The sequence below is a fragment of the Myotis myotis genome, unplaced genomic scaffold, assembly GCF_014108235.1.
Source record: "Myotis myotis isolate mMyoMyo1 unplaced genomic scaffold, mMyoMyo1.p scaffold_m19_p_2, whole genome shotgun sequence".
In the NCBI taxonomy this organism is placed as follows: domain Eukaryota; kingdom Metazoa; phylum Chordata; class Mammalia; order Chiroptera; family Vespertilionidae; genus Myotis; species Myotis myotis.
In genome coordinates this window covers 147,032,152-147,044,528 of record NW_023416324.1, presented here as the reverse complement: position 1 = coordinate 147,044,528, position 12,377 = coordinate 147,032,152, and the positions used below count along the sequence as shown (strand labels likewise).

General features: G+C 39.7%; 1 protein-coding gene across 1 annotated transcript in view; it reads left to right on the top strand.

Annotated features, from left to right (window-relative positions):
• MORC1 (MORC family CW-type zinc finger 1) overlaps positions 1 to 12,377 on the top strand; it is a 136,686-nt gene that overhangs the window by 20,892 nt on the left and 103,417 nt on the right. Inside the window, exons 5-6 of the mRNA XM_036348532.1 lie at positions 1,606 to 1,765; positions 5,696 to 5,801. Coding sequence (XP_036204425.1) covers positions 1,606 to 1,765; positions 5,696 to 5,801 — 266 coding nt within the window. The remainder of the gene's footprint in view (positions 1 to 1,605; positions 1,766 to 5,695; positions 5,802 to 12,377) is intronic.

The window sequence follows — 12,377 nt, the reverse complement described above, 5'->3', positions numbered from 1 at the left end:
ATAGGCTAATGGATATAAACAAGAGTTAAGTTCTTACAGTGTATTTTTGGTTACAAAACATCACCAAACTTATAAAGAAAGACCCAAAATGCTTCCAATAGTAAACATTGAAATAAATATGAGCTACACATGCATTCAAGAAAAATTAACAAAAACAATATAATTCTTTGACAACCCATCTATTGCATAAAGGATCATGGGTGGCCTCCAGGCTATGGAACCCCACCCTGGAGGGGATGCCTTTCTATCACAGGGCCACTCACGGACACCCATACTCGCTCCGACTGGGACGGTTCAGACACACCAATCCACCTCATGTGCATGTCTTTGGGATGTGGGAGAAAACTGGAGCGCCTGGAGAACATCCACACGGACATGGGAGAACCCACACACTCCACACAGTCCGTGGCCCCTGCTGAGAGTTTTTTCTCCTCGACATTGTAATAAAAGAACGTTGAACAAAACAGCATTTGAGAGCCTGCTGTACTTTAAAGATTAGTCTAAAAAATGCCTGTTGAAAACTCTGAGAGTGTGGGGGGTGGGGCCTGGCAGCTGTGAGTGTCACGATAGGAAGATCTAGCTGGCTGTTTTATTGGGAAACCCTCAACATCATTTTCTTTATGTCCTTCCTTCTGGGTTTGTCAGGTTTCTCAGGGAAGACTTCTACAGTCTTCTACCTGAAGACCTACCTGAAAACTTTCTGGAAGCTAAATGGGAGAAGAGATCTCAGGTTCTTAGTACCCAATGTGTACACTTGTACTTAATCCCTCTCATCTCAGTAAGGTCCCCTGACAGCTCTACTTGGCATGCCATGTTATTCAGAAACACTTTGTTCCAGTCTTCCCAGAAAGTGAGCATCCAGTCTTTGTGGAGGTAGGGAAGGACTTATTGCCAGATGGGTGTCTGGATGCACATCTGGCTCTCTTTCCCCTTTGCCCTGGTCTAGAGTTGATTCATGTCATCATTTTCGGAGTCTTTTATTTATTTTTATTTTTTTAAATATATTTTATTGAATTTTTACAGAGAGGAAGAGAGAGGGACAGAGAGTTAGAAACATCGATGAGAGAGAAACATCGATCAGCTGCCTCCTACACACTCCCCACTGGGGATGTGCCCGCAACCAAGGTTCATGCCCTTGAATGGAATCGAACCTGGGACCCTTGAGTCCGCAGGCCGATGCTCCATCCGCTGAGCCAAACCGGCTAGGGCCATTTTTGGAGTCTTTTAGTGGATTCTGAATTATAAATCAGGCTGCTTCTCTTTTCTGGCATGATCTTTGGATTGCTTTTCTTAGATATGCTGTCATTTGCTCTCCACTTTCTAAATGCTGCTACTATTGTTCCTTCTGCCATTATACCCATATTTTAAAAGAAAGCGGAAGTAGATTCTATCTGTCCCCACATTTCACAATGGACCATTTTAGAATAAAGCCATATATATAATGCGTCTCTTCCTTATAAAGCTAGAATACAGGAGAGAAGTAAACTTTTAACTTCATGTTTGGTTTTGTAATTTGGCTGACGAGTAGACTGAATTCTGAACAGATAAAAAGGTGATGGTTTTTATTTGTGTGTTTCATAGTAAATTGATGTGTTTTTTTAATAGGTTGTAGTTCCAATGCCTTCGTGGTTAACCAAAAACAGAGAACCTGTCACAGATGATCCTCAGAAATTCTCAACGGAATTGTCTATAATTTATAAGTACTCTCCATATAAAACTGAAGCTGAATTAATGCGGCAATTTGATATAATCTATGGGAAATGTGGTAAGATCATAAAAACGTTGAAATTTAGATGGAAGTACTTGTTTTCATTGTCTTATGAAAGGCATTATATGTATGTGTTCATATTTTTTCTCTTTATAATATCACGTGGCATCTTGCATGGGGGCAGTCATTTGTTTTAGCCATATAACTTTTGTATTAAGAGAATCCAAACATATATAACTTCAGGTCCCTGACAATGGGAGAAAGGTGTATACTTGCATGAACTTGGTGAATATCAGTGAGAAGAGGATGATACAAGCTATGACCGCAGGGCTCCACAGTCCCTGTACCAGATACAGTTAGGAGATGCTTATTGTAGCGTTTAAGATGAGATGATCCCAGGTTTATGAGTTAGTAACTTATAAAGTAATGAATCCAAGTTTCTGCAGCAATTAGCAATAACTTTGTAGATACTTTTTTCCAAATTAATGGATCTCTTTTGTATTCTTTTAACCTCCACCAACTTTCTGATGAATATGAAGAATGTACCATGTCTAGTAATATTTTAAGTGCCAATCTTTCTCTAGGCTTCCACCACTCTTTATTTTATTTTATTTTTTTTATAATTAAATCTTTATTGTTCAGATTATTACATTTGTTCCTCTTTTTTCCCCCCATAACTCCCCTCCTCCCAGTTCCCGCCCCATCCTCCACCCTCACTCCCCACCCACTGTCCTCATCCATAGGTGCACGATTTTTGTCCAGTCTCTTCCCGCATCTCCCACACCCCTTTCCCCCCCAGGAATAGTCAGTCCATTCCCTTTCTATGTCCCTGATTCTATTATAATCAACAGTTCATTCTGTTCATCAGATTATTTATTCACTTGATTCTTAGATTCACTTGTTGATAGATGCATATTTGTTGTTCATAATTTGTATCTTTACCTTTTTCTTCCTCTTCCTCTTCTTAAAGGATACCTTTCAGCATTTCATATAATCCTGGTTTGGTGGTGATGAACTCCTTTAGCTTTTCCTTATCTGTGAAGCTCTTTATCTGACCTTCAATTCTGAATGATAGCTTTGCTGGATAAAGTAATCTTGGTTGTAGGTTCTTGGTATTCATCACTTTGAATATTTCTTGCCACTCCCTTCTGGCCTGCAAAGTTTCTGTTGAGAAATCAGCTGACAGTCGTATGGGTATTCCCTTGTAGGTAACTGAGTTTCTTTCTCTTGCTGCTTTTAAGATTCTCTCTTTGTCTTTTGCTCTTGGCATTTTAATTATGATGTGTCTTGGTGTGGTCCTCTTTGGATTCCTTTTGTTTGGGGTTCTCCGCGCTTCTTGGACCTGTAAGTCCATTTCTTTCACCAGGTGGGGGAAGTTTTCTGTCATTATTTCTTCAAATAGGTTTCCAATATCTTGCTCTCTCTCTTCTTCTGGCACCCCTATAATTCTGATGTTGGTACGCTTGAAGCTGTCCCAGAGGCTCCTTACACTATCTTCGTATTTTTGGATTCTTTTTTCATTTTGCTTTTCTGGTTGGGTGTTTTTTGCTTCCTCGCATTTCAAATCATTGACTTGATTCTTGCGCTCCTCTGGTCTGCTGTCGGGAGTCTGTATAATATTCGTTATTTCAGTCCGTGTATGCTTAATTTCTAGTTGGTTCCCCATCATAACAACGAGGGTCTCATTAGTTTTCTTGTAGATCTCATTAAATTTATCGGCGGCTTCTAAACAGTTCTTGAGAGACCTTAAAAGTGTGGTTCTGAACTCTATATCTTCCATTGACAATTTTGTCCTGTTTCTTTGTCTCCTCATTTTGTTATGCTTTCTTGGTGCACCCCCTAGTGGTCTTTGTGCGCAGTCTTGTAGTTAAGCCTTGATTGTTGTAGCTAATACCAGGAAGGGTTTGACCTCCAGGCCAAGATCTTTATATCAAGAAGAAAAAAGAATCCTATTTTAGAGAAAGCTATGTGCACTTTGCTTTTTCCAACTCCTTGATTTATGTAATGTTTATAGAAAAATTCCAAGAAATTTATTTCTGAGTTAGCCTATGTTACTTTTGAAATTTCTTCTTTAACCTGTGGCATGTTGTGTAATAGTGGTGTGTTTTTTTCATCCTTTTCTTTTTCTCAGAGAGAAAAGTATGGGCAATTATAGTATTCATTTTATTAACATATACATGATACACTTTGAGGATAGTTGATGTCATCTCTTAGTTGACTTCTAATTGTGAAGTACTCTTACAAATAGTAATGAAGAGTGTACTGTTTCCTGAATACTTTTCTAAATGGTTTATAAAAATTAATTCATTTAACCCCTTAAACGAGTATGTGTTTTAGGAACTTTATAAGTGCCACTGAATAGATGAGAAAAATGAGGTTCAGCAATGCTAGGAATCTTATCTGAGGTCATTGCACCAATACATGGTTGATCCAGGATTTAGACCCAGGCATTTTGCTCCCAAGTCCAATTCTTAGCCACTGTGCTGTTCTCCCTTATACTGAAGTTCTACCAAAAAAGTGAAATTGGTTCTTTTAATTTATCTAACAATTCTGTTTGTCTTCATATTATAAACAACTTTATAAAGCATTTGTTTTTTGTTAACTATGCTTTAGAGCAGGGTCAGCAAACTATGGCCCCCACAGGTCAAATCTGGCTTCACCCCTGTTCTTGTAAATAAAGTTTTATTGGAATACTAGAGGCCTGGTGCACAAAATTTGTGCATGGGGTGGGGGTCCCCTCAGCCCAGCCTGCACACTCTCCAATCCGGGACCCCTTGGAAGATGTCTGACTGCCCAGGCCTAAACCGGCTGTCGGACATCCCACTCACAATCCTGGACTGCTGGCTCCTAATCGCTCACCTGCCTGCCTGCCCGGTTGCCCCTAACTGCCTACCCTGCCCTGCCCACTCCCCCCCCCCCCCCATGCCGGCCTGATCACCCCTCACTGCCTCTTCATTTTGGCCTGATTGCCCCTAACTGCCCCCCCCAATGGCCTGGTTACTCCTAACTGCCCCCCCTCTGGCCTGGTCACCCTTTACTGCCCCCACTGCCTGCCTGGTTGCCCCCAACTGCCCCACTCCTGCTGGCTGGTCGCCCCCAACTGCACCCTCCACCCCACTGGCCTGGTTGCCCCTAACTGCCCCCCACCGGCCTGGTCGCCTCTTACTGCCCCCCCCTGCTGGCCTGGTCACCCCCCAACTGTCCCCCTCTGCCAACCTGGTCATCCCTAACTGCTCCCCCTGCCGGCTTGGTTGTCCCCAACTGCCCCCTCTGCTGGCCTGGTTGCCCTACACAGCCTGCTTGTTCAGTTGTTTGGTCGTCCCTCATTAACCCCCCTGCTGACCTGGTCGTAGGCAGCAATCTTTTGAGGGTGTGAGGGTTAATTTGAATATCACCTCTTTATTATATAGGATGGCCACACTCACACATTTATGTATTCTCAGTGGCAGCTTTCATGCTACAGTGGTAGAGTTGAATTGTGGGTAGTTTTGACAGAGACCATATAGCCGCAAAGCCTGGAATATTTATTACCTGGCCCTTTACCAAAAAAATTTGCCAACACCTGTTGTAGGGTCTAAAAGCAATACTTCATATTTGTACAAATTTTTTAAACTGGTATTTGTTCTTATGCACATTGATTGTAGTTCCACCAATGAGAGCTTTACCTGCAGTACAAATTTGGCAAAGGCTCCTAATAATTTTTATAATGCAAATTATGAAAAGTGCCCAAGTTTAAGAATCCACATTGAAAGACATAATAAATTGAGTAGTAATAAGAAGCACTGTTAGTGTGGAAACTGAACACTCTTTGGCAGAGTGGAATTTTCTATAAGACATACATCTTGGAACTTATCCAAGCATATTTACTGAAGTACAAAGGGAATTTTGGCTGAGGGCAGGCTTAAATCAATAGATATGATAATATCGCCATGGCTCATATTTAGTGTAGTTAAAATATTAACAAGTTAAACATCTGTTTTGCACTAGGTACTTTGCTGGTTATTTATAACTTGAAGCTTCTGCTCAGTGGAGAACCAGAGTTGGATGTTAAAACTGACAAGGAAGATATACTGATGGCCGAAGCTCTTGAGGAGTGAGTAACGTGTGTTTGACGGAAGGTCTCTCAGAATGGCACAGAGCTGTAGTGAGGAGCCTCGCATCATGGTTCCAGGTCTGAGGCTCCGGGGACAATTCACTCTACCCTCCTTACAGATGAAGGAAGTTAGGATAGACCACTGGTTCCCAGCCTCACTGAGCTTCTGAGGGACGTGGGCAGGTTCTTCAGACGCATAGGATCCTATGTCATCCCAGGCCTGCTGAGTCAGCGTCTCCAGACATGAAACCTAGAATTGAATATTTTCTATATGCTCTCCAGGTGATTCAGAGGTGCCAGCATGTATAGGGACCACTGAAATACAAGATCTCTAATAATCGCTAATTCCAAACCTCCTGCTTGATGAATATTAAAGTGGAAAAGCCCACACACAGAGTTCATTATTCATACAGAGCATTAAAAATGCATGAGCATGTTGTGAAGCAGAAAGGAATAGGACCAAATAGCAATTGACAATGGCCACGAACTGCATACTTGTATTTTATAAATAAATAGACAGATTCATTTTTCTTGGCTATTAGGAATCCATAAAAACAGCATGAGAAAGCACTGGGGGGTATGGGTGAAAAAATAATGAAATAGTGACTAACCTATGTTTCTCTAAAATAACTTTGTGTTTAAACTGTATAAGCTTAAATGTGTAGTTTCTTCATGTTAGAACTTTAGAGCTAGAGGGAATTTAAAGGAATTTAATCCTATTACAATCATTTCAGATACCAGTATTGTTTAATAGAAGTATAATGAGAGAGCCACAAATATGAACCACCTGTGTACTCTTACGTTTTCTAGTAGCCACATTAAGAAATGTAAAACAGGTGAGATTAATTTTAATAATGTTTTAAACTAATCTGGTATATATGAAATGTTATAATTTCAATTTTGATATGCAAATATCTATATATATAAAAGGCTAAGTGATCAACCATCCGTCTGTCCAACCATCCAACTAGCTGACTAGAGGTACATATATGACGCACACTGACAATTTAAAAATAAACATTGACTCGCACATGTATGATACATATAAAGCTCTCACTGGCGCCAATCACACATGTGTCTTAATTTTATAATACTATATTATATATACTATTTTGACATGAAATTTTTTTGCAGTAATGTAATTACCACATGAATCTTTCTTCTAATTAATGTCCTTTCAATGTGCATGAATCCGTGCACCGGACCACTAGTTAAGATATATTTTACATTCCTTTTAATACTAAATTTTTGAAATCCAGAGTGTGTATAGCACATATAGCACAAATAGCACAAATCAACTTGAAATCTTGCCCAATTAGCATGGGTAACCACTAGCTGCCATTTTGGACAGGGCAGTTTAGACTAAGATATTAACACTCAAGTAAACACATCAACTTAAAGAAGAACTTTTATTTTTTGCCTTTGAGGTAAAATTTAGAAAGTCCCTTCTACAGTTAGAAGATTTACTGTTTGGTAACAAACTTTTAGGTTTACTTTTTAACTTTTTTCTGTTTTATATTTTTTCCTTATTTTTTTTCAGTATCTGGAATTCTTAATTTACACAGAAATTGATGTGTTTTTTTTCCTTTGGAAAAAAATCCAACCTAATTACTATTGGACAAATGTTGGGAAGCCTTTTGCTAGCATTAATATGCCAATATCAGAAAGGAGGCCCAGAATTGTTCCTGGCACCTCCATTACTATCTCCCCCTTTTCCCGCTGGCCCTGTCCTCCCATGTAAGAGCTGCTTCTGAAATCAATATGCCACGCTGTTTAAAAGTCTTGTGCATAAATTTTCAGTTCTCTGTCAGAGTGCCTTGGCATTTCAACACTAGCACCGGGAAACAAGACATTATTAGGGGAATAATTTGACAGCTCATTATTTGGGGGAAGTTCTTACTGTTTCCAGATTATTTAACAAAGCCAGCAGCTTCTTAAGCCATTTAGGCAGTTAATTATAAAATAAAGAAAATGGATCACACCTAAGACACGTACAATTTCACTTTGGAACATTGACTATATTGGATTTCTTTTTGTTTGGTTTTTCAACAAAATTTTTCTTAGTTCAATCACAAAGTCTTTTAAAGACAAGGATGGGGTCTGTACCAAAGATGCTATACGTTTCATGGCTTCTAATACCAGGACCATGGTGGTGCCAAAAAAGGGTGGCAGTTACCTCGAAGGGAAGGTAGTAACGCCACCTGTTTTCTCCTCTGAAAAGTCAGTGGGTTCTGGCATTGATACCCCATTCCTCTTCACTAAGAGACTGGAGAAAAATTAACTCTTGGGGCTAAAAGAATACTTCTGGACCAAGGTGGATTTTTTCTGAGACTTCTTGCATTTATGACTTCTGAAATTTAAACTTCTAATCAAGTACAGTTTACATTACCTTGGTTTCTAGAACAAGTGGTTTGTAATATAATAATTCCTTTACCACTTCTTTTTCTTGTGGTTATTGTATCCTCTTAAGCTCACAGGGCATGATTCTACATCTGTCCAAAACACGTTTCAAATATTGGAACTGTGCTATTTTCACCTTCCATTTCAGATAGTGTGGTCCTGCTGGTTCTGAAAATAATTTAATTTTCTACACAGGAATAGGGAAATGCAACCTTTCAGGCTTTTATTTAGCCACAGAGAAGAGGTTTTCTGGTATAATTTATTTCCTTCAAATTTTGTTTTCTATTAAATCAAAAGTGAAATAATATCTTAAAATTATTTTAGGAAGAGAATTTACATGTTATTATCGAGTGTTAATTTGTATTATTTCATTCTAAGTTTAATTTCTCATATTTCTTTATTCACTTATGATTGGTTTCATAAGCTTTATTCTCAGTTGTTATGCAATCTTTTTTCATTTTATTTTTATTTCTGTTTTTTTTTATATTTAAATTTTTTAAAAAAATATATTTTATTGATTTTTTTACAGAGAGGAAGGGAGGGAGACAGTCAGAAAGATCAATGAGAGAGAAACATCGACCAGCTGCCTCCTGCACACCTCCTACTGGGGATGTGCCCGCAACCCAGGTACATGCCCTTGACTGGAATCGAACCTGGGACCTTTCAGTCCGCAGGCCAACGCTCTATCCACTGAGCCAAACTGGTTTCGGCTAAAATTTTTTAATTACAGTTTACATTCAATATTATTTTGTATTAAATTCAGGTAAACAGCATATTGGTTAGACAATCATATACTTTACAAAATGTTCCCCCTGATATTTCCAGTATCCAACTGGCACCATACATAGTTATTGGAGTACCAGAGGTCTGATGCATGAAAATTCGTGCAAGAGTAGGCCTTCCTTCCCTTGACTGCTGGTACTGGCTTCCCTACGGCACCCGGGAACCAGGCTGGCTTTCCCCAGGCCGCCCGCAGGCACCCAGGACCCAGCTGGCTTCCCTCTGGCCCTGGTTTCATCAGGAAGGACGTCCAGAATGACATCCAGAAGCCTCCCGGTCTAATTAGCATATTACCCTTTTATTATTATAGATTATTGACTGTATTTCCTGTGGTGTATTTTATATCCCCATGACTAGTTTGTAACTACCAATTTGTACTTCTCAATCTCTTCACCTTTTTCACCCAGCCTAGGGTGCAGACGCTGGGCTCGCGTTGCCGGGGCAATGCCGCCAGCGTCCCGCCTCAGCCACTATGGGCACCGCCATCTTTGTTGTGGAGTGATGGTTAATTTACATATTACTCTTTTATTAGATAGGATTTTTATTTTTTTCTCTATTGATTAAGGTATTACATATGTGTCCTTATCTCCTCTTTGCCCCCCACCCTTCCACTCATGCCCTCACCCCCCTGGTGTAAAATTTCATTCGTTATTTTGGTTGAGTAATATTCCATTGTATATATATATACCCCTTCTTTTTTATCCACTCATCTATTGATAGCCACTTGGGTTGCTTCCATAGCTTGGCTATTGTAAGTAATGCTGCAATGATCACGGGTGCATTTATTCTTTCAAATTAGTGTTTCAGGTTTCTTCAGCTATATCCTAGAAGTGGAGCCTGAGTCAAAAGCAGTTACATTTTTAATTTTTTGAGGAAACTTCATAATACTTTACACAATAGCTGAACCAATCTGCATTCCCGCCAACAATACATGAAGGTTCTCTTTTCTCTACATCCTCACCAACACTTATTGTTTGTTGATTTATTGATGATAGCAATTCTGACAGGTGTGAGGTGATATCTCATTGTGGTTTTTAATTTGCATTTCTCTGATGATTAGTGATATTGGGCATATTTTCATATGTCTATTGGCCATCTGTATGTCCTCTTTGGAGAAGTGTCTGTTTAAGTCCTTTGCCCATTTTTAAATTGGATTGTTTGTTCTTTTGGTGTTGAGTTCTTCTGTTCTTTCATTTTGACATGTTTCTTTGTCTCCACATTTTGCCTGCTTTCCTGTGTGTTTGATCCTATGTATTAAGTAGAGCTGCTGTGTCTCCTGGGATTGGTAGAGTGGCCTGTGTAGTAGGTGTCCTGTAGGGACCAGAACCTCAGGCTTTTATACAGGTAGGGTCTGTGTAGGGTGAGGCTGCCTGAGGATATCTTACAACTTTCACCCCTCCACCGTACATTGAAGCATTGTACTTCAAGCCAATCCACCTTGGAGGCAAACAGGGTGGTACATTATAAAAAGAATGGATGTTGCAGTTGCTTGAAACTGTCTCACATCCTGACTCTTTCACTTAGTAGCTGTTAGACTGTAGATGGTGAAACCAGACCCAGTGGGTCTGAGGCCGCCTGTCACTACTTGAGCCAAATTGAGCAGAGACAGGGTTGAATCATATATGAGCGTTTATTCCAATAATGCCGGCAGTATGAAGAGAGCAGTCGGTTACCCTGGAAAATCTGCGCTGACCCCCATCACCAGTTGGCTGATTATTTACACACGAGGGAGAAGATAGGTACGTGCAGCTGCAAGCTGCAAGTGTAACATGGAAAAGGGAGGGGAGGGTCTACAATCTGGCCTTCAGGAGCTCCAAGTCTGATAACAAGGTGACTAATCTATGATGTTACAAACAGCTCAGCCCATTCCTGGGACCAGAGAATGGTCAGTGTTCCTGAGAAAAACTCCCAGAGGGTGTCAGGATCCAGGCATAGCAACCAAATCAAAGCGTGTCCTGTCCTTGGTCTGTTCTCAAAATGTATTTCTTTTCTGAGAAATAGACCCAGCGAGGCATCTTATCTTTTTATAGCCTGGTTTCATCCTCAGTTTCCAGGGGTTTGTAAGAAAAATTCTTATCTATAGTTAATAAGGTGAATAATTATGAAACAACTGTTGCTCTATTCTTATGTGCCCTTCCCCACTATCAATAGTAGTTGTCTGACTAGTTAATTTTACATTCAATGAATATTTATTAAGTCAGGCCCTGTTTTAGGAGCTGGAGATATAGATCAGGGAACATAACAGACATCTCTGTTTCTAGTGGTTTGGATTCTCTTTCATTCTAGTGATAAGTTGTCTATTGTCTATGAACTTCAGTTTTCTCATCTATAAAAAGAGGATATAATATCATCTACTTAATATAAATGCTATAGAAATAGAATAGTCACAATACCTGGCACATGGACATTCTCAGTGCGTTTTATTTCCCTCCATTCTACTTTCCCTTACATTTCTTTTTGATAATCATGTAATGCTCTGGGAACTAACTCAGTGACTGGCTTATAGCAAGCAGCAAATGAATAGAATTCAGGTAAACTGACTTGAGTGGCAACGTCTAGCTACCTTTCTAAGGATATTGCAGATATTTTCACTGGAAGCTGCCGGCACTCTCAGTAGTGGATTCTACTGTCCTCCATTGTGAAGACTATTGGGGATATTTATTAGGGCGAGAGAAGGAGTTTTAAGACATTTTGGTAAGTGATTCTCTTATCTCTAAAATCTCATTTGAGTTCTAAACTATGAAAACTGAATCACTCCTATAGCATTTTTCCTGTTTCTCTGTGGGGCTCCAGACCATATGACCATTTCCCCTGGTTCATGTGCGTGTGACTTCTTTGTGTCCATATTGCTTTCAGTGACCTATTATTTTCTTAGTGTTATAAATAGTTATACATACTCAACTTTATGAGGAAATGAAAGAAGGCAGAGATTCTGGTTTAAAAAAGGCATGTTGTGGAATGGACTGTCATCAAACGGGCCTGGCGTGCTCCTGGAATCCATGCGCTGCAGGATCTGAGGTGGCTGAAGAAATCCATCCCCCAAACAGCCCTGAGTGTGAAGCTATAATACAGAGCAATGGGATTTAAATTTTGTGCTAAGTAATGTTTTGAAATTAGGTGCCAAGTTGGCAGAGTGTTTCTAAATTGACAGCTTTGGGCAGCATTCCATAACAAAGTCTCTAGTTTATGTCTTAACTGAGCTGGCTGGGAACACATGAAGAGTTACAGCTTCAAGTTGTTATAATGTGTGGCTTGCCACACTGTGGTTGTGACAGAAGTACTTTCATTACTTTGCAAAGCTTATAACTTTTCTTTTAAATTACCTCTTTGAGTTGCCATTTCTCTTAGGTGTAATCTACCCTAAGATTAAATTTTGTTAGCCTGTTCATAGTTCAG